General features: G+C 44.4%; 1 protein-coding gene across 3 annotated transcripts in view; it reads left to right on the top strand.

Annotated features, from left to right (window-relative positions):
- Positions 1–7,417: 7,417 nt before the first annotated feature.
- The window catches only part of LOC147121244 (glycine N-acyltransferase-like protein 3), a 67,849-nt gene continuing 54,032 nt past the window's right edge, over positions 7,418–21,234 (top strand). Inside the window, exons 1-2 of one of the 3 annotated variants that reach the window (XM_085981458.1) lie at positions 7,418–7,542; positions 16,590–16,766. In XM_085981458.1, coding sequence (XP_085837584.1) covers positions 16,683–16,766 — 84 coding nt within the window. In that variant the 5' untranslated portion in view covers positions 7,418–7,542; positions 16,590–16,682. The other 2 variants (XM_085981456.1, XM_085981457.1) reach the window with 2 other exon arrangements.

Genomic DNA, 21,234 nt, shown 5'->3' with positions numbered 1-21,234 from the left:
CTTGGCTACATTACGCTTGGTCCATTTCATCCAAGTCATTAATGTAGATTGTAAATAGTGAGGCCCCAGCACCGATCCCTGTGGCACCCCACTAGTTACCGTTTACCAAATGACCCATTTATCCCAACTCTCTGCTTTTGGTTAGTTAGCCAGTTCTCTAGCCATGCTAATATATTACCCCCCACTCCGTGAGCTCTTATGCAGTAACCTTTTATGTGGTACCTTATCGAATGCCTTCTGGAAATCCCAATACATCACATCCACTGGTTCACCTTTGTCCACCCTGCTCGTTACATCATCAAAGAACTCCAGCAAATTTGTTAAACATGATTTCCCTTTCATAAAACCATGCTGACTCTGCTTGACTGCATTATGATTTTCCAAATGCCCTGTTACTGCTTCCTTAATGAAGGACTCCAGCATTTTCCCAATGATAGATGTTAGGCTAACTGGTCTATAGTTTCCTGCTTTCTGTCTCCCTCCTTTCTTAAATAGGGGTGTTACATTTGTGGTTTTCCAATCCGCTGGGACCTCTCCAGAGTCCAGGGAATTTTGGTATATTGCAACCAATGCATCCACTATCTCTGCAGCCACTTATTTTAAGACACTGGGATGCAGGCCATCTGGTCCACGGGACATGTCGTCTTTTAGTCCCATTATTTTACCAAGTACTTTTTCCTTAGAGATAGTGGTTGTCTTTAGTTCCCCACTCCCTGTGGCCCCTTGATTATCCATTATTGGGATGGTGTTAGTGTCTTCTACCGTGAAGACAGATACAAAATATTTGTTCAGAGTCTCTGCCATATCCCTTCTGCACTGTCCCACCGTCTCCTTTTCTTGTATTTAGAAGTGTTGCTTTCTGTATCTTAAATTGATTTAATCAGTCATTCACAGACCCAAAAAGGAACTTTGTCATCAGATACTTGGGTCCTATATATTCATTTAATAGCCCATTAATTTCTAGACAGCCACTCTATATCAAAAAAAACAGACTGGTACAAAAATGGAGTAGGTGCCAAACATAGGTTGGGTGCCAGATTTTTTAAATTCGTTTATGGGGGATGTGGGCGTCGCTGGCAAGGCCAGCATTTATTGCCCTTGAGAAGATGGTGGTGAGCCGCCGCCTTGAAGTGCTGCAGTCCGTGTGGTGAAGATACTCCCACAGTGGTGGTAGGTCGGGGGTTCCAGGATTTTGACCCAGCAACGATGAAGGAACGGCGATATACTTCTAAGTCAGGATGGTGTGTGACTTGGAGGGAACATGCAGGTGATGGTGTTCCCATGCGCCTGCTGCCCTTGTCCTTCTAGATAGAAGAGGTCGCGGGTTTGAAAGGTGCTGCCGGAGAAGCCTTGGCGAGTTGCTGCAGTGCATCTTGTAGATGGTACACACTGCAGCCACGGTACGCCGGTGGTGGAGGGAGTGAATGTTTAAGGTGGTGGATGGGGTGCCAATCAAGCGGGCTGCTTTGTCCTGGATGGTGTCGAGCTTCTTGAGTGTTGTTGGAGCTGCACTCATCCAGGCAAGTGGAGAGTATTCCATCACACTCCTTACTTGTGCCTTGTAGATGATGTAAAGGCTTTGGGGAGTCAGGAGGTGAGACACTCGCCGCAGAATATCTAGCCTCTGACCACCTCTTTTATTGCCACAGTATTTATTTGGCTGGTCCAGTTAAGTTTCTGGTCAATGGTGACCCCCAGGATGTTGATGGTGGGGGATTCGGCGATGGTAATGCCATTGAATGGCAAGGGACAGTGGTTAGATTCTCGCTTGTTGGAGATAGTCATTGCCTGGCACTTCTGTGGCGCGAATGTTACCTGCCACTTATCAGCCCAAGCCTGAACATCATCTAGGTCTTGTTGCATGCAGGCATGGGCTGCTTCATTATCTGAGGAATTGTGAATGGCATTGAACACTGCAGTCATCAGCAAACATCCCCATTTCTGACCTTACGTTGGAGGGAAGGTCATTGATGAAGCAGTTGAAGATGGTTGCGTCTAGGACACTGTCCTGAGGAACTCCTGCAGCGATGTCCTGGGGCTGTGATGATTGACCTTCAATCACCACAACCATCTTCCTTTGTGCTAGGTATGACTCCAGCCAGTGGAGAGTTTTCCCCCTGATTCCCATTGACTTCAGTTTTACTAGGGCTCCTTCATGCCACACTTGGTCAAATGCTGCCTTGATGTCAAGGGCAGTCATTCTCACTTCTCCTCTGGAATTCAGCTCCTTTGTCCATGTTTGGACCAAGGCTGTAATGAGGTCAGGAGCCGAGTGGTCCTGGCGGAACCCAAACTGGGCATCAGTGAGCAGGTTATTAGTAAGTGCCGTTTGATAGCACTGTCGATGAAACCTTCCATCACTTTGCTGATGAGTGAGAGTAGACTGATGGGGCGGTAATTGGCTGGATTGGATGTGTCCTGCTTTTTGTGGACAGGACATACTTGGGCAGTTTTCCACATTTGTCAGATAGAACATCTTGGCTAGAGTTGCGGCTAGTTCTGGAGCACAAGTCTTCAGCACGATAGCCGGGATGTTGTCAGGGCCTATAGCCTTTGCTGTATCCAGATTGGGAAGGTTAAGAAAACATGGAGATTAATGTACCAATCAAATTATTACAGATGCAAAATACAAGCTATTTGGGGTAACAAACCATGTAGGAATGTGGCAGAACAGGGTCACATAGAAAATGAAGAGACCCAAAAAGCTAAATGATCTTGATAACATAGAACTTCTAAAAAGATGGCTAGCGAAGACACTGAATTGGAAATGCAGCAAAAAGACAGTGGGTTAAAGTAAAAAAGCATAATGGTGAAAAACAAGTCAGCAGGATGATAGTGTGATAGAACAGAAAATACATTCTGAGCCACCTGAATCAACTGGGATAGTCATTGACCTCTGGCCCCACTTCCTGAATTAGTTGAAAATTCTCCTGATGAATTGAATAATCATTTTGTTTTCGTTCTGAGGCAAGATTGACAAAAGGAAATTTGATAGCTGAAATGAAATGTACAACTGAAATGGCTGCTAAAATCTCTGCAATGTTCTTAATTGTAGCTTTCTCCCAGTTTTGGTCACTGATCTGGCCTGTGACATTTCTACTGACAAGCCAAAATTAAAGATTGCATTACTTGGCCACAGTAAAATTATCAATGGGGTGCCTGTGACCAAGAAGGGAAATAAAATGAGAAATACAACAACAACTTGCATTTATATAGTACCTTTAATGTAGTAAAACATCCCAAGGCGCTCACATGAGCATTATCAAATAAAATATGACACCGAGCAACATAAGGTGATGAAAGGTCATCGACCTGAAATGTTAACTTTGTTTCTCTCTCCACAGATGCTGCCTGATGCAGGGGAGTTATCCCCAGTGTCCTGGCCAATATTTATCCCTCAACATCATAAAAACTGATTATCTGGTAATTATCATATTGCTGTTTGTGGGGGATTGCTGTGTGCAAATTGGCTGCTGTATTTCCCACATTACAACAGTGACTTCATGCCAAAAAAAGTACTTCATTGGCTGTAAAGCACTTTGAGACGTCCGGTAGTCGTGAAAGGCGCTATATAAGTGCAAGTCTTTCTTTTCTGACCTGCTGAGTGCTTCCAGCATTTTCTGTTTTTATTTAAAGCGATATTAGGGCAGATGACCAAAAGCTTGGTCAGCAATAGTTTTTAAGGAGTGTCTTAAAGGAGGAACAAGGCAGAGGTTTAGGGAGAGAATTCCAAAGCTTCGGGCCTCGGCAGCTGAAGGGATGAAACAGGGCGCAAAACAATGAGATTTGAGGGGGAAGAAAAAGCCATGGGGAGTGTCAAAAACAGATGGGAAATGGACAAACAATAAATAAGAGAAAGGGCACTCCTAATGTTATGAGGGCAGCACTCTAGCACGTAGAGAGAAACATTTGCGTTTATTGTGTGGGGGGGGGTTCTTATTTGTTTTTTCAGCTGAAACAAAAAGCTAAAAAGAACCCCTTATGTTTCATTGAATTATTGCAGATAATCTTGGAATCCAGTAAATGTAGGCAAGTCACCAACCTTTTTAAATACAAAAGCAAAATACTGTGTGTGGATGCTGGAAATCTGAAATAAAAACAGAAAATGCTGGAAATACTCCAGGTCAGGCAGCATCTGTGGAGAGAGAAACAGAGTTAACGTTTCAGGTCGATGACCCTTCGTCAGAACCTTTTAAAATAGTGTTTCTAACTTAAAATTACAGATACAACTACTTCAATTCAAGTTTGGAGTTGGCTGCCTATAGCTAAACCTTTCTCAACTCCCTGATCTCCCCTGAAAGCCACTGGCTTAGGTTTCCAAGTTAAAATTTAAGGATATAATGTAGCTCCTTCAAGCAACTCAATCATGCTGGCCGTCTCGTGGCAAATAATCTATTGCAAGTTCTGCTTCACTTGCTAATTATGACAATAAACCATTGTTTAAATAGAATATGGTATTGATACTGCATTTATAGAATTTGAGGATATAACTGGACGTGGCACACTTTGGACTTGTTGCTCAGGTGTTATGCAATTGGGTCCACTCATTCTTTAAGTAGATCAGCACACTGGGGCCAATTCGGTATTCTCTAAGATCGTTTCCAGAGTAGATGAAGCAATGCTAGGTGGTCTATTATACAAATTTTAGTAGCTAAAGTAATGAAGGGTGATGGTGGTGACTTAAATAACATTTTAATTTAGATGGTGCCTAATCACATTAAAACATTTGAAAGCACTTTCCACAATGAATTACTTTGGAGGTACATTAACTGTTTTGGAGGCAAACTTCTGACCCCTCTGGTTGGTGTGCCCCTCTGTTTTATGGGTGAATCAAGGAGCAAACTCTTTCATGAGGTACTCAATGGATGATCCTGCAAGTGATGCATCTTTCAGCTGTGTTGTGCTCTTCAGATGTTGGGTGGCAGCTCATAGTCGCAGTGTTGTCCTTCCCCTGCTCTTCAGACACAGCAGTTGTGGTTTTCCTGGAATCCTCGAGTGATCTTGCCTACAGAAGAGTCAACTATGTGGATATGAAAGTATGAATTATAAGCACATAGTTTTGAAACTGGTATCATGCGGAAATCTAAGACTATAAAGTACTTCAACTGTTGATAAAAATGGTCACTGACCTGCGCAATTGTTTTAGCAATGTCTTAATCTTGTTTATATCCAGTGTAGAATGTGAAATTACATGTGGTTGATTATGGTAAAATAATGAATGCCATGATAATATACAAAAGGAAAAAAATGCAACAACTGATGAAATCTAGAGGATTAGCTGGGTGTCCTCTCCTTGCTTACTTTATGGAATAGTAGGGTGAACCTGCTTTCCACAGGTAAAAATACTCAGGATGATCCCTTTCCTGTTACTTCTCAAGCTACTGATGTGGAGAATCTCTGTAACCACCTGTTCAAATGCTTCCTATTATCATCAGGTCTCCTTTTGGTGCATGAGGGATTTTTGGGCAACTTTTGCCTGGGATCTTGATGGTGAGGATACATGGCTTTCTATTCCATATTTATATATTTTCATTTTGATGACATTGCTTTACTAAATCATGTTTATGTTCCATGGTTTTAGCAAAGCTTTTCTGATGCCTCCAACAACAACAACAACAACTTGTATTTATATAGCACCTTTAACGTAGTAAAACATCCCAAGGCGCTTCACAGGAGTATTATAAGACAAAAAATTTGACAACGAGCCACATAAGGAGAAATTAGGGCAGGTGACCAAAAGCTTGGTCAGAGGTAGGTTTTAAGGAGCGTCTTAAAGGAGGAAAGAGAGGCGGAGAGGTTTAAGCCAGGAATTCCAGAGCTTAGGGCCTAAGCAACAGAAGGCACGGCCACCAATGGTTGAGCGATTATAATTGCGGTTGCTCAAGAGGGCAGAATTAGAGGAGCTCAGATATCTCGGGGGTGGGGGGGTGGTTGTGGGGCTGAAGGAGATTGCCATGGAGGGATTTGGAAACAAGGATGAGAACTTTGAAATCGAGGTGTTGCTTAACCGGGAGCCAATGTTGGTCAGCAAGTACAGGGGTGATGGGTGAACGGGTCTTGGTGCGAGTTAGGACACGGGCAGCTGAGTTTTGGATGACCAAGTTTACGTAGGGAGGCCAGCTAGGAGTGCGTTGAAATAGTCAAGTCTAGAGGTAACAAAGGCGCATGGATGAGGGTTTCAGCAGCGGATGAGCAAAGGCAAGGGCGGAGATGGGCGATGTTATGGAGGTGGAAGTAGACGGTCTTTATTATGCTGCGGATATATGGTTAGAAGCTCATTTCAGGGTCAAATATGACACCAAGTTTGCGAACAGTGTGGTTCAGCCTCAGACAGGTGTTCGGGAGAGGGATGAAGTCAGTGGCTAGGGAACGGAGTTTGTGGCGGGGACTGAAAACAATGGTTTCAGTCTTCCCAATGTTTAATTGGAGAAAATTTCTGCTTATCCAGAATGGGACGTTGGACAAGCAATCTGACAATTTAGAGACAGTGGAGGGGTCGAGAGAAGCGGTGGTGAGGTAGAGCTGGGTGTCATCAGCGTACATGTGGAAACTGTCGCTGTGTGCTCTGCTGGTAAAGATAACATGATAACTGAGCCACACAGACCAGAAGGTTCCACGTTTGATTCTGAGTCTGTGCCCCTTGCAAGTAAGGGAAAAATAAGTGTGTTTCTCATCACCATACAGTGACCTCAGCTGAAAAGCACATGTGTGTGTACAAGTGAGGGCATGATTGGCTTTGGCAGTGAAGCCCCTATTACTGCAAGTCAGAATACAACTGAACAAATTTAGAAAGGCCAAGTGATTCACTCGCTTCATTACGTAGTAGTAAGCTTCATAACGTAGTAGTAAGCCTGATTCCATCAACACTTCTAATTTTCTACCATGTGGGTCTCTTTGGTTCCTTTTTTATACTTCCCCTGTAAAGTGTGCTTTTACTTTATACCTCCAAGTTGTAGATTTGTTTGGCAGCTTCATTATAAAACACCTCTCATGAAAGTGTCGGTGTTGCCATTGAAATCCATTGGGATGGTGTCCCACACTGTAAATACACAGTAAATCCTAGTAAGCGTTTAATGGGCTTGATTTCTCCCTTTAAATGATGAGCTGCGGTTTCATGGTGAGCTGTAATTTCTGCTGATTCCACAACGTACATTTGTTTTTAAATTGGTTTGTATGTATGTCACTCCGTTATATAAAAAAGCCACTCTTTGAACATATGACCTTCCTCGGATGTTGACTACTTTCTGCTAACGCGGCAGTTTTATGAATGAACCTAAACACAACTATCTGTCATCACTTGCGCATGAAACTAAAAGTCGACCAATCGCTCAAAGGAGCATTTTATTGACGGCCATTTCAGCCACACGTAAAACGTTTAACTGAACCAGTCAGAGGGAGCCCGCCTTCAATGGAAGTAGTTGGCGATTTGCTAATTCCACTCCATTACGCGTCTTGAAACCCGGAACCGAAACGCTAGATTCCGTCAATCCTACTTGGGGGCATATCTGCTCCGGAGAAGGACAGACAGCTCCGGAGACACAGGTAGTGTTGGCAGCTTCCGCTAAATCAGAAATAAAAACAGAAAATCAGAGCCTGATTAGAGGATGGGACCAGGGGCGGGTTTAGAACAACTTTCCTATATAGCGCCTTTAATGTAGTGAAAGGGCCCAAGGCGATTCACAGGTGCAGAATCAAACAAAAATTCACACCGAGCCAAAGAAGGCGACATTAGGACAGGTGACAGAGGTAAGTTTTTTAAGTAGCATCTTAAAGGGGGAGAGAGGCGGAGAGGTTTAGGGAGGGAATTTCAGAGTTTAGCGTCCGAAAAGGCTGAAGGCACAGCGGCCACTATTTGGTGGGGTGGGAGGAAATCAGGGATGCACAAGAGGCCAGAGTTGGTGGAGCGCAGAGTTTTCTGAGGGTTGAAGGAGGTTACAGAGATAGGGAGGGGGAAAGCCTTAGAGAATTTGAACACAAACGAAGATTATATTAAGAAAAAATACTTAAAGTATTCTGCAGCCTCAACATTCAACTCTGGTTCCTATATTCAGTATTTTTGTTGTATTAATTCTTGTACCTAGTTTTTTTGTACTGGTTTCCATATACATTCCGTATATGAACATTTGAAAAAGGACAGGTTAAGAGCAGCTGGTCCATCGCACCTGTACTATCCTGTCATGGTGTAATTTCTGCACACCATCGCCCCCATTCTCTTTCACCCGCCCCCCACAGCCATGCAATCTCCTAGGTGAGGATGAAAAAATCTTGTGCCAATTATTTTAAAAAACTCTACAAAGTCCTTTTCCAACCCCTGAAGGCGATCAAGCAGGTTCCAGGAGATCATAGTGACTGGATGATATAATTCGCAATCACTCACCTACCTGCTATATTGGAACATAGGAAGAGAAGAAGGCCATTCATCCCATCCAGCCAGTTCCACCATTGAATGAGATCATGGCTGATCTGTATCCCAACTCTGTTTACATAGAAACATAGAAGATAGGAGCAGTAGGCCATTCGGCCCCTCGAGCCTACTCCGCCATTCAATGCGATCATGGCTGATCATCCAAATTCAGTACCCTGTCCCTGCTTTCTCCCCATACCCCTTGATCCCTTTAGCCTTAAGAAATATATTCAACTCCTTCTTGAATATATTTAATGAATTGGCCTCTACTGCCTTCTGTGGTAGAGAATTCCACAGGTTCACCACTCTCTGGGTGAAGAAATTCCTCCTCATTTCTGTCCTAAAAGGCCTACCCCTTATCCTTAGACTGTGACCCCTGGTTCTGGACTCCCCGACCATCAGGAACATCCTACATCTAGTCTGTCCAGTCCTGTCAGAATTTTATAAGTTTCAATGAGATCCCCTCTCATTTTTCTAAACTCCAGCGAGTATAAGCCCAATCGACCCAATCTCTCCTCATACGTCATTCCTGCCATCCCAGGTATCAGCCTGGTGAATCTTTGCTGAACTCCTTCCATGGCAAGAACATCCTTCCTTGGATAAGACAACCAAAACTGCACACAATACTCAAGGTGTGGCCTCACCAAGGCCCTGTACAACTGCAGCAAGACATCCTTGTTCCTGTACTCAAACCCTCTCGCTACGAAGGCCAACATACCATTTGCCTTCTTAACCACCTGCTGCATCTGCATGCTTACCTTCAGCGACTGGTGCACAAGGACACCCAGGTCTCGTTGACTTCCCCTTCTCCCAATCTATTGCCATTCAGATAATAATCTGCCTTCCTGTTTTTGCCACCAAAGTGGATAACCTCACATTTATCCATGTTATATTGCATCTACCATGCTTCTGCCCAATCACCCAACCTGTCCAAATCATCCTGGAGTTTCTCGGCATCCTCCTCACAGCACACATGCCCACCCAGCTTTGTGTCGTCTGCAAACTTGGAGATATTACATCTAGTTCCCTTGTCTAGATCATTAATATATATATTGTGAATAGCTGGGGAAGGACCAATCCCTGCGGTACCCCACTAGTCACTGCCTGCCACTCGGAAAAAGACCCGTTTATTCCAACTCTTTGCTTCCTGTCTGCCAACCAGTTCTCTATCCAAGTCAATACCTTGCCTCCAATCCCATGTGCCTTAACTTTACACGCTAATTAATCTCTTATGCGGGACCTTATCGAAAGCCTTCTGAAAGTCCAAATACACCACATCTACTGGTTCTCCCTTATCTATTTTACCAGTTACATCCTCAAAAAATTCCAGTAGATTAGTCAAGCACGATTTACCTTTTGTAAATCCATGTTGACTTTGTCCGATCCTGTCACTGTTTTCCAAGTGTTCTGCTATTACATCTTTTATGATAGACTCTAGCATTTTCCCCACTACCGATGTAATTCCCCGTTTTCACTCTACCACCTTTTTTGAATAGTGGGGTAACATTAGCTACCCTCCAATCCATGGGTACTGTTCCAGATTCCATCGAACGTTGGAAGATGATCAGCAATGCATCTACTATTTCTAGGGCCACTTCCTTAAGTACCCTAAGATGTAGGTTATCAGGCCCTGGGCCTTCAATCCCGTCAATTTCCCTAACACCATTTCCCTACAAATACTGATTTCTTTCAGTTCCTCCCTTTCATCAGACCCTATGTTCCCCGACATCTCTGGGAGGTTATTTGTGTCCTCCTTTGTGAAGACAGAACCAAAATATGTATTTAATTGGTCTGCCATTTCTTTGTTCCCCATTATAAATTCCCGCCTTGATTTCGTAATCCTGTAATACCCTTACTTAACAAAAATCTACCCCTGGCGAGCCCAGGTTGTAGTCGTTAAAACCACTGATAAACGCCGCCTGGTCATTGACTACAGCCAAACCATAAACCGGTACACTCAGCCGGACGCATACCCCCTTCCTCGCATATCTGATATGGTCAACTAGATTGCGCAATACAAAGTATTCTCCACCATTGACCTTAAGTCAGCATACCACCAGCTCCCCATCCGCCATGAGGACCGCCAGTATACTGCCTTCGAGGCGAACGGCCGCCTCTACCACTTCCTTAGGGTTCCCTTCGGCGTCACCAACGGGGTTTCGGTCTTCCAAAGGGAGATGGACCGGATGGTTGACGAGAACGCGCTGCAGGCCACCTTTCCCTATCTGGATAACGTCACCATCTGTGGCCACGACCAGCAGGACCATGACGTTAATCTAGAAAAATTCCTCCGTACGGCCCAACGGCTGAACCTAACGTACAATAAAGAGAAATGTATGTTTCGCACCAAACGCCTCGCCATTCTCGGCTGCGTGGTGGAGAACGGAGTCATCGGGCCCGACCCCGACAGAATGCGCCCCCTAATGGAGCTACCCCTCCCCCACTGCCAAAAAGCACTGAAGAGATGCCTGGGGTTTTTCTCCTACTATGCCCAGTGGGTGCCCCACTATGCAGAAAAAGCTAGACCCCTCATCAAATCCACCTCCTTCCCCCTGACACCAGAGGCGTGTGCAGCCTTCACTCTTATCAAGAGCGATATCGCGAAGGCCACAATGCACGCAGTGGATGAGTCGATCCCCTTCCAAGTGGAGAGCGATGCATCCGACTTCGCCCTAGCTGCGACCCTTAACCAGGCGGGCAGACCCGTGGCCTTTTTCTCAAGGACCCTCCAGGGCCCCGAGACTCGACACTCCTCTGTCGAAAAGGAGGCCCAGGCTATTGTGGAAGCGGTGCGTCACTGGAGGCGTTACCTGGCCGGAAAACGGTTTACCCTGCTCACTGACCAGCGTTCAGTAGCTTTTATGTTTAATAATAAGCAGAGGGGTAAAATCAAGAACGACAAGATCTTGAGGTGGAGAATCGAACTCTCCACCTACAATTATGATATCTTGTACCGGCCCGGGAAACTAAATGAGCCCCCAGACGCCCTATCACGTGGTACATGCGCCAACGTGCAGGTTGATAGACTGCAGACCCTCCACAATGACCTCTGCCACCCGGGGGTCACCAGGTTCTTCCATTTCATCAAATCCCGTAACCTGCCCTACTCCATCGAGGAGGTCAGGACCATGACCAGGAACTGCCAAATCTGTGCCGAGTGCAAACCGCACTTTTATAGGCCGGACAGAGCAAGCCTGATCAAGGCCACTCGCCCCTTCGAGCGCCTGAGCGTCGATTTTAAAGGGCCCCTCCCCTCCTCTGACCGCAATGTGTACTTCCTCAACATAATTGATGAGTACTCCCGTTTCCCGTTTGCCATCCCTTGCCCAGACATGACCAGTACCACGGTCATCAAATGTCTGAATGACCTCTTTGCCTTGTTCGGGTTCCCTAGCTATATACATAGCGACAGGGGCTCATCTTTCATGAGCGACGAACTTCGGCAGTACCTGCTAGCGAGAGGTATTGCTACGAGCAGAACCACCAGCTACAACCCCCGGGGGAACGGCCAGGTGGAAAGAGAGAACGCGACGGTTTGGAAGGCCGTCCTCTTAGCCTTAAAATCTAAGGGCCTTCCGACCTCTCGCTGGCAGGAGGTCCTCCCTGCGGCGCTCCACTCCATCCGGTCACTGCCTTGTACTGCCACTAATGCCACCCCTCATGAGCAAATGTTCGTTTTCCCCAGGAAGTCCACATCGGGAACCTCGCTACCGGCATGGCTGACTTCTCCTGGGCCCGTCCTACTGCGGAGGCACGTAAGGACCCATAAAACGGACCCCCTGGTCGAGAGGGTGCACCTCCTACACGCCAACCCCCAGTATGCCTGGGTGACACACCCAGATGGGCGGGAGGACACGGTCTCCATACGAGATCTCGCACCCTCGGGTACCCCTGAACTACCACCGTTATCCCCCACCACCCCTCCCAATCCAACCCCTGTAGACGACATGCCGGAGCCCCAGGACCCTTCGTTGACCACCCAGACACCAGATCCGACGTTGGATGCTGCAACACCGCCGCCGCCACCACGACGATCAGGACGTCAGACAAGGCCTCCTGATAGACTTAACTACACGAACTTGTAGTACCCTTCACCCCGCCGGACTTAATTTTAAACAAGGGGTGAATGTGGTAAACCACTGTTATTGTATATTGTTACCTCTGGGTGGTGCTATGTACCAAGGCATGCCTCAGCTGACTCCGCCCACATGACCAGGTATAAAGGTGGGGGTTTCGCCGACTCACTTCCTTCTTGGAACCAGCCACCCACGAGAGGCATGCTCTGTTCTCTAGTTAATAAAAGCCTTTTCATCACCTTCCTGATTCATCGTCTTTTATGGAGTAATTGATAAGCGTATCAGCCCTGGGCCTTCAATCCCGTCAATTTCCCTAACACCATTTCCCTACAAATACTGATTTCTTTCAGTTCCTCCCTTTCATCAGACCCTGTGTTCCCCGACATCTCTGGGAGGTTATTTGTGTCCTCCTTTGTGAAGACAGAACCAAAATATGTATTTAATTGGTCTGCCATTTCTTTGTTCCCCATTATAAATTCCCGCCTTGATTTCGTAATCCTGTAATACCCTTACTTAACAAAAATCTATCAATCTCAGTTTTTCAATTGACCTATCCTTAACAGCTTTTGTAATAGCATTGCCAGCTCTGATTGGATGTATTCCTGAAGGTTCCATAACAACATAATGTCCCGGAATTTGCAGTAATAATAACGGTAAGGCTATTAGTGCTCACCGTTATGGGATAGATCAGACAGTAACTTCTGGCATCCACACATGCGCAGTTAAACACAGATATCCAGAAGTTGCTGTCAGAGATACGTTGCTCCTCCATAGGGTGCACTGTTGCAGTCCTCACTGATAGACTTGCATTGAAATGTCTGCAACAGTGTGAACTTGCTGTACTTGCCTACTAGTTCCGCACTAAAAATGGCTGAAAAAATTAGGGCTGGTGCATTCAGGAGTAAGTGAGTTTTTAACAGTGTGATAAGTGATAATTAATGCTGAGCAACCTCTCTGGCCCTGAAAAATTAATTTTATAAGTGTGCAGTCTCCTTCCCTCAGAAGAAAATTAGTGTTGGAGATTTTTTTTAAGTACATTTTTTTGGTACTTTTTCTGTCTGTCTCTTATCTCTCCCTTAATCCTATCTGTATCTCCCAATCTTTATTTTGCTTTCTGTACATCATTTAAATCCAATTTATATTTCCTGCTTTGTACTTCCTGGCTTGAACTCTGCGTGGCTCAGTGAGGATTCTTCAATCTGATTGGTTGAAGAGCCTCGCTGTTTCTTAACCTGCTCACAGACACCACAGATTCCCTGTAGAGGGCACCGCGCTAGAGCGGACGCCCGATGACAGGAAGTCTCTGCTCTAAAGCCAGTCAAATCTTTGTGGGCCGCTGTCAGCGAGGTGAACGGCGAGCACCATTCTTTAGCCGCTGACTGCAAAATTTGGGGCCATTGGCTTTTAAGGACTGAACTACTTGAAACCCATTTACTATGGAGTGAGCAGTTTTCCCCAGTGGAGAATAATGACCAGATTTCAACTTCTGGTAAACTGACCTGTGTTATCAGCTACAAAGGATGATGGTTACGACACACAATTTAAACCTTCTGCCACCTTGGCTCACAGCCTCTTCCCCAATCATTGTACTGAGTTTATTCCTTCTAATCGCTTAATCTTCCAAAGTTATCCCCGTCACTTAAACATTCAGACCCCCTTCCCCCGGGCAGCCTACGACATTCCCAGATTGTGGCTACACATCAGGACCTTGAGCCACGCCTGCGTACTTGCCTCACCCGCCTTCACCATCTTGAAGAATGGTCACCAAACACATCCATCCTTGCAGCACACTGCCTTCCCATGCCAATTGCAAGTAAACAGACTCTCTGTTACCTGATTGAATGATTCATGACCGTCAGTCAAACTGCTCCCATCTCCAATATTTTTATAACTAAGAAACAAAAGTGGTCCTAGGAAATTTAAAAAAAAAACTTTTTTAATGCCCCTAGGATTTTCTCCCACGTTGCTCGCAGTATTGTCTGGGACATCAATCTTTAATGCCGAACCTAATATGTAGATATGTTAGCCACGCTTAGGAACTCAATCAGTTTCCTTTTGAATATTTGCAGTGAATGTGCACTCACTACAAATGCCTACAACTACAAAAGTTAATGGCTCTCTGTGGAAGAAAAGTATCCAAGTATCTAACCTAGTTCTGTGCTTATGTAACTTAAACATATGCCCCCAATCTCCCTAACCTATATAGCTTGAATAGCCTATCCACTTGGACCGAGTCTAATCCTTTCGTTATTTTAAAGACCTCAAATCAGCTCTCCTCAACATGTATGCCTTTCTAGAGCAAAAAGCCCCAGCTCCATTAGCTTATCCAGGCATCAGAAGGCCCTTAAGGTAGGTAGCAATCTAATGGCCCTCTTCCACGGCATCTATATTACCCATTATGTGAGAGAACCAAATGTGGACAGAGTATTCGAGATGTGGCCTGACCAAGGCCTTATACAGAGGAGGGATAGTATTTCTTGTTTTATATTTAATTGTCTTGGCAATACATCCTAATACCCTATTTACTTTTACAAGAGCCTCGCCATACCGGTCATGAAACTTCATTGGCACATGCGCTATAACCCCCGGGTCCTCTTCCTGCTCAGCAGCCTTGAGCACGTAACCCTGCATGGTATGCACATGTTTGGATTTTCCCCTCTCCAGTTGAATCATGCTACATTTACCTACATTAAAAGACAACTGCGAGATACAGGCCAAGTCATCTATTTCATGTAGATCCGCTTGCAATCTGTTTTCTCATCTCAGATCCTTACACCCACACATATCCTCGTGTCATCCGTGAACTAGTGGATAGTTTCCCTGATGCCTTCATCCAGATTGTTAATAAAGATTCTGAAGAGAAAAGGCCCTAATGCTAATCTCTGTGGGATTCTGCTACTGACCACTTCCCACGTACTATTTGTGAACTACTTTCTGTCTACAAGAATGTAACCAGTTTCTTATCCAACCCAAAATCTGCCTGACAATCTCTCCAAGCTTAATCCTATTAGCAGTCCTTTGGGCCAGTTATATATTAAATATATTTGAATGCTCTTGGTACATTTTCCATATTGTTGTCTAGCCAATGCCACCTGCTCTTCACCTTTACTGATGGCACTGAATTTGATTTTAAGGCATTGGTAGATTGGCAACTACTGGGATACATCAAACAGCATTTTCTGTTGTTATTTCGGATTTCCAGCATCCGCAGTATTTTGCTATCGTACTAGTGGTTTGATGTAATGCCTGGAATATTGTATGGAAACAAGTTTGACAAAATTTTTTACATATCTTGGAAAATCAGACTTTTGCTAAACAACTAAAAACTTGGCAGGTTGCAAACCTGTATGTGGGACCATAATTATGACAAAAATGATTTGTGTCTGCTCATAAATCATGCTGTTATAAAATGATGTAAAAATAATTATTCCAGAATTTTTTTGTGTGTTTGTCACTGCATTAAGTTAGGGTAGAAGTTACGAGTGCGAGCATTAAATTAGGGTAGAAATTACATCGGCACGGGGTGACGGGCCGAATGGCCTCCTTCTGTGCTGTAAACATTCTATGATTCTATGTGGGTGAGAGTTACTCGATGATGTGCTCCTGCAGCTGTGATGGTGTCTGTTGGTTTCTTTATGCTCCAGATTTTGCTTTCCATTGATGTCCACATTTCAGGATAACTGGAAACCACAGTGACTAGAGTTCAGTGCAGGAAGAAGATGTAAAAGTTTATATCAGTAAGGGGAAGAGGACGAGGACAAGGGTTCCCCACCCTGTTTATTGTGTTCACTAATTTTTGATAATCACAAAAATACAAAGGAGTCATTTGAAATTTCCAAAGGGGAATTGTACTGTGACAATTAAAGGGGAATCAACTTCACAAAAGTCTTTGTCAAATCTTTCTTAAATTATCATACCATTTGATAAGTATAAGTAATGTTGAACCGTATCACATCACTTGTATATGGCATTGGTGTGACAAAAATTACATCTCTTCTGGCTTCTCTTCCTCCTTGAACAATAGGGGAGTTGACAAATACTTTGTGAAATCGGTGCCCTTTAAGTATCATCAAAGTTAACTAGTGTCACTTTGTGCTCTGTTCAAACAGGACTGACATCTATATCAGTAGTGCTGTGCAGCAGACCTGTCAATAATAAGGGCCTTGCTACTTTGGTAGAAGCTCATTGCGGTTCTTCCTCCTATGAAGATGATTTTATTACTTGCTGAAGAGAAGCTACTGACTCTAGAAAAAGCTTTGTGCAGTTTTCTGCCAGCTGCAATAAAGGTAAGGGTGAAATATATAGCTATTCTGTATCTTATACTGGTACGCAGTGTAAAAGAATCTTTGTATTTTTATCTATTATTAGTAGAATTTAAATATTGTACAGTATTTAGTACATTACCTTTCTGTACAAATTACTTACATTTAAAGATGATACTAAAAGTAGGTGGGACAGTCGAATTGAAGGAAATAGTCAGAAATTACAATAGTTACATAAAATATGTATGTATGCAGAATAATGGCAGGTGAAATTTAACGCCTACAAGTGTAAAGTCTCGCACAGAGAAAGGAAAAATGGGTTACACGTATACTCAGTGAATGGTGTTGAAATAGCTGAGGATAAAGTTGAAAAAGGCCTAGGAGTTTTTACAGACTCATTACTTACTCAGCCGGGAGAAATTCACCTTGGGCAGGGACACGAAGCGGGCGGTATCGCATGGACCACCTGTTATATGCCCCACTTGATACTCTCAGTAATGCCAACTATTGCGAGACACGAGATTTTTAATGAAAATCTCCCCAACTCGCGATTCACCTCAGAAAACTCACAAGTTGAACGGTTGATTAATTCCAAACCAGAACTTCTATATATTAAAAAAAGCAAACTCTGCCTGCGTGCACCTCTAGAAATAATGTTCCAATTCCGAAAGGGGGCGGGCTTGTTACCTGGACACTGATTGATTGACAGGTAGGTTCCGACGGACTCTTCGCAAAGCATAAAGGAGGCGTAACCGTGCCAGTAAGACACTGACTGATTGACCCTGCAGGATGATCCAGGGAGGAGGAGGCAGTGGCAGTGTAATTGCTTGTCTGCTGGTTATTTGACAGGACTCTAAGGATAACCGTAGCTGTTGTAAGGACAGCGGGGGTTTGATTGACAGCTGGTTGACGGCTGATGTCATATCCGGGGTCGGGATCCGACGCCATCTTGGCCATGCTTTCAGACTGTACTGGGAGACACAGAAGCAGGACTGAATAAAATGGTTCTCCTCAACAACTGCTTGTGAGACTCGTAATTACGTTACTAAGATAACATTGCAGACTCTACCTGCCCTCCCACTGCTCTGAGCGGAAACTGACTAGCTTCCCTCCCACTTTGCTGTAACTGACCCGGGTTAACCCCGGAGGGTGGAAATTGACAAACTTTGCGGTAAGATTGCAGGAAAGCCCTGGGCCGGGTACCAGGAGAGCGGCATCTTTCTGTTTCTCTATCAACACACTCCGATAGCCTCAAAAATCTGAGTCTCCTCCATGGCCAGTGATTAGAAGTCAGATGTATTCACACCCCCTCCCCTAGTTTGCAGCAGTCCCGTGTCTGACAATCCCACCGCCACAGCCTGTAGACACCGATTTGTAATTAACAGAGTGCTCCTGCAGCCCGCGCCTATTTAAAGAGACATCGCCTTCCGGGGAGAAAAAGTTGGCCGTATTTTTGGGGTCTGGCTGCTAAAAGCATACAACAAATCATAGTCATACAGCACTCTCCCTTCCTCCGTCTCAGTATCTGTCTGCCTCTCACTCAGTCTCTCAGTGTCTGTCTGCCTCTCTGCCTCAGTCTCTGTCTGTCTGCCTCTCTCGCTCCCTCAGTCTCAGTGTCTGCCTCTGCCTCAGTCTCTCAGTTCTGTCTGACTCTCTCCCTCCCTCAATCTCAGTCTCTGTCTGCCTGTCTCTCACCCTCAGTCTCTGTGTCTGTCAGACAGATTAGTTGCCAACCTGACCTGCCTGTGTTCTAAAAGGTCAAATCAAAGTAATTGCAGCTATTTATTACATAGAATATACAACTCTCACAAATTAATCGCAAGACACGCAATTTTTAATGAACATTTACCCCAACTTGCAAAGGGTGGTGATAACGGGTAGGGTTTTTCAAAAGTGTTTTGTAAAGCATTTTCAAAAGCAGTAATATAGCTTTTGTAAAGAGCTGTGACCTGTTAAGAGATTAAATAAAGCCACTACTGAGGTTTATAAACCATAAAAAAGTAACTCATGATTTCTTAGCAAATCTCATGATTTTTAAGAGTTTGTCTCATGATTTATGAGACGGAGGGGTTGCCATTACTGTACTCAGTTCTATTGAAGTCAGTGGAACTCAATATCAGGCGGGGAGTACAACGGCCGGCAGACACAGTACTACTCTTTTGCATTACCTCTCACAATATATCTGACCAGTGCAGAGCAGCAATCAACAAGGTTAATAGAATGCTGAACTACATAGCTACAACAGTTGATAAAAGAGTGATTAAAGAGTGTTGAACTCTCGTCAGACTTCAGTTCTGGTTGCCAACAAACAAAGGAAACAGCCAGGTTCTGGAGGCAATGAAGAAAGGAGCTACAAGGCTGATCCTTAGGTCTTGATTTTTACTGGGGGCGGGGGGCATGTTTGAGGCGAGTGGGAGGGAAACCCCCATGTGAAGCCCAGCATGAGGCCTGGGCTATTATAACTCCCAGGCCTCATTAAAAAAATTGCAGCACACTCTCCCGCCCAAAATCAGCAGGACTGACATCAGGGCCGGTGGGCGAGAGCAGTAAATTGGGACAGGTGCCTTAGGGCACCGGGGACCTGAAGAAACAGCCCTTGGCATAACCTCAGCACTGGGCTAGGGCTTTGGCAGCTGATGCCAGCGCGCAGAGGGCGAGGCAAGGCTGGGGGTGGGCACCTCCCGCTGTGGTTTGGCTGTCTAGTTCCACAGAGTGCGGGATTCCCCCTGACTCCACGTTAAATCAGATAATGGCACCGATGATGGCATCGGGCCGTGACTTTTGAATTTAAAGTAGGCAGAAACCTACCTGTAGCGTGAGCCTCAGCTAACTTGAAAGTCGACGTAGCTGAAAGCCAGGCGGGAATGGATTGACCTCAGGCTGGTAAATCGAGTCGGCCTGATCTTAACCCTTTCCAAGCACCATTTGCACTAGGCAAGGCAGGCTAAGATTGAGGCCTGAGTTATGAGGAGAGACTGGAAAATCTTGGGCTTTTCACATAGAAAGGAAGAGTCTGAGAAGTGATCTTATAGAGGTATAGTTAAGGGAATGGAAAAGGCAAATCCCAGAATATTACTTTAAAATAAATTGAGAGTAGGACAAGAGGACACAGGTTCAACTTAGTAAAAGATAAATTTAAGACTGGTATCCGGGAGTAATCAACACTTGGAATGGGCTTCTACATAGAATAGTGGAGGCGAAAATCTGGATTAATTCAAGAAACAATTAGATGCTGAAATGGAGAAGGCTGCAGGGTCCTTGTCGATAAATGAATTAGATGAACTGAATGGTCGCTTTCATCCATAATTATCTCACAGTCTTGTGACTTCTTCTGATTTCACATTGTGCTTTTACAATTTATTTTTGAGTTATTTTAAATGATTAACTGAGAATTGTTGTTATGACACTATAGTACACTATTTTTCAAACTTTTTTTCTCGTGTCCCAGTGGAAGAAGAACACTTATCCCCATGACCCAAAACAATATTGGGCCGGAATTACGCCCCGAAAAAAATACGAACCTACCTGCTGGCTCTTACAAGGCTTTCGACAGCGTACACCGCATTGGCCCCGCAAAATCCGGGCCAATATCTTCTGACTATAGTCTACATAACAATAAAGGGAAATACATGCTAGCTTTAACCACTTCATTTCAAGTAATAACTAGACATCAACGTTACTTGAAAAACATTTTAGATGCAGTATAAGTACAGTAACTAAAAAAGATCAGATTGAGTTTTACTTATTTAATGTGACAGGTGGGCCTGCCTGTTGTTCATGATCTTGTTCCAATCTGGATCACCAGATGAAAGTGCTACATGCATATCGAGTACGCTGTAGAGTCGGTTCCTTTCTCTTGTTTTTAACCTTGTCAAAGTTGAAAATCCCAGTTCGCATATGTTGGTTGTTGTGAACGACAGCAACAACAGAACATTAATCTTACTTAAGAGTGGCTGTTCTTTGTAAACACTGATCCAAAACAATGACAAACTTAAAGACTCCTGACGTGTTTTCAGTGTGCTATCACAGGTGAGTTGCAGCAGCTCGTTTTCTTGCTTGGGCATCAAGTTTAGCTTAATTATGGATTCAGGATTTTCAAAAGCAAGAGGATCTTTCACCCAATGCTTTTCCTTCAAATTTTCAAACCCCACTGCAGGGAAGTAGCAACTAAAATTGTCAGACAGAGCAGCGAGATGTAACTGTATGGCACATTTCATTTCATTCACTTTTTCTTCATTGATGCTGTTCTCCTCAATGTGTTGTAACAGTGTTGGGAACATGTAGCCGGCTCGGGCGATTACTTCTCAGTCGTGCTTGCCACAGTAGTAATGACTTTTGGAATGCTTGTATCAGTTCACAATGTCGAAACAAATCATTGCCTCTTCCTTGTAACTTCAAATTCAGTTTGTTTAAAATGAAGAAAATGTCAGCTAGACATGACCACTTCATTAACCAATTGTCATCGTAAAACAAATTTGCCAAATCAGACTGT

This window comes from Somniosus microcephalus, chromosome 3 (assembly GCF_052327205.1).
Source record: "Somniosus microcephalus isolate GS21.2 chromosome 3, FLI_Smic_1.0, whole genome shotgun sequence".
Lineage (NCBI taxonomy): Eukaryota > Metazoa > Chordata > Chondrichthyes > Squaliformes > Somniosidae > Somniosus > Somniosus microcephalus.
Note: the sequence above shows the minus strand (reverse complement) of the source record. Positions and strands in the feature narration are given on the sequence as shown.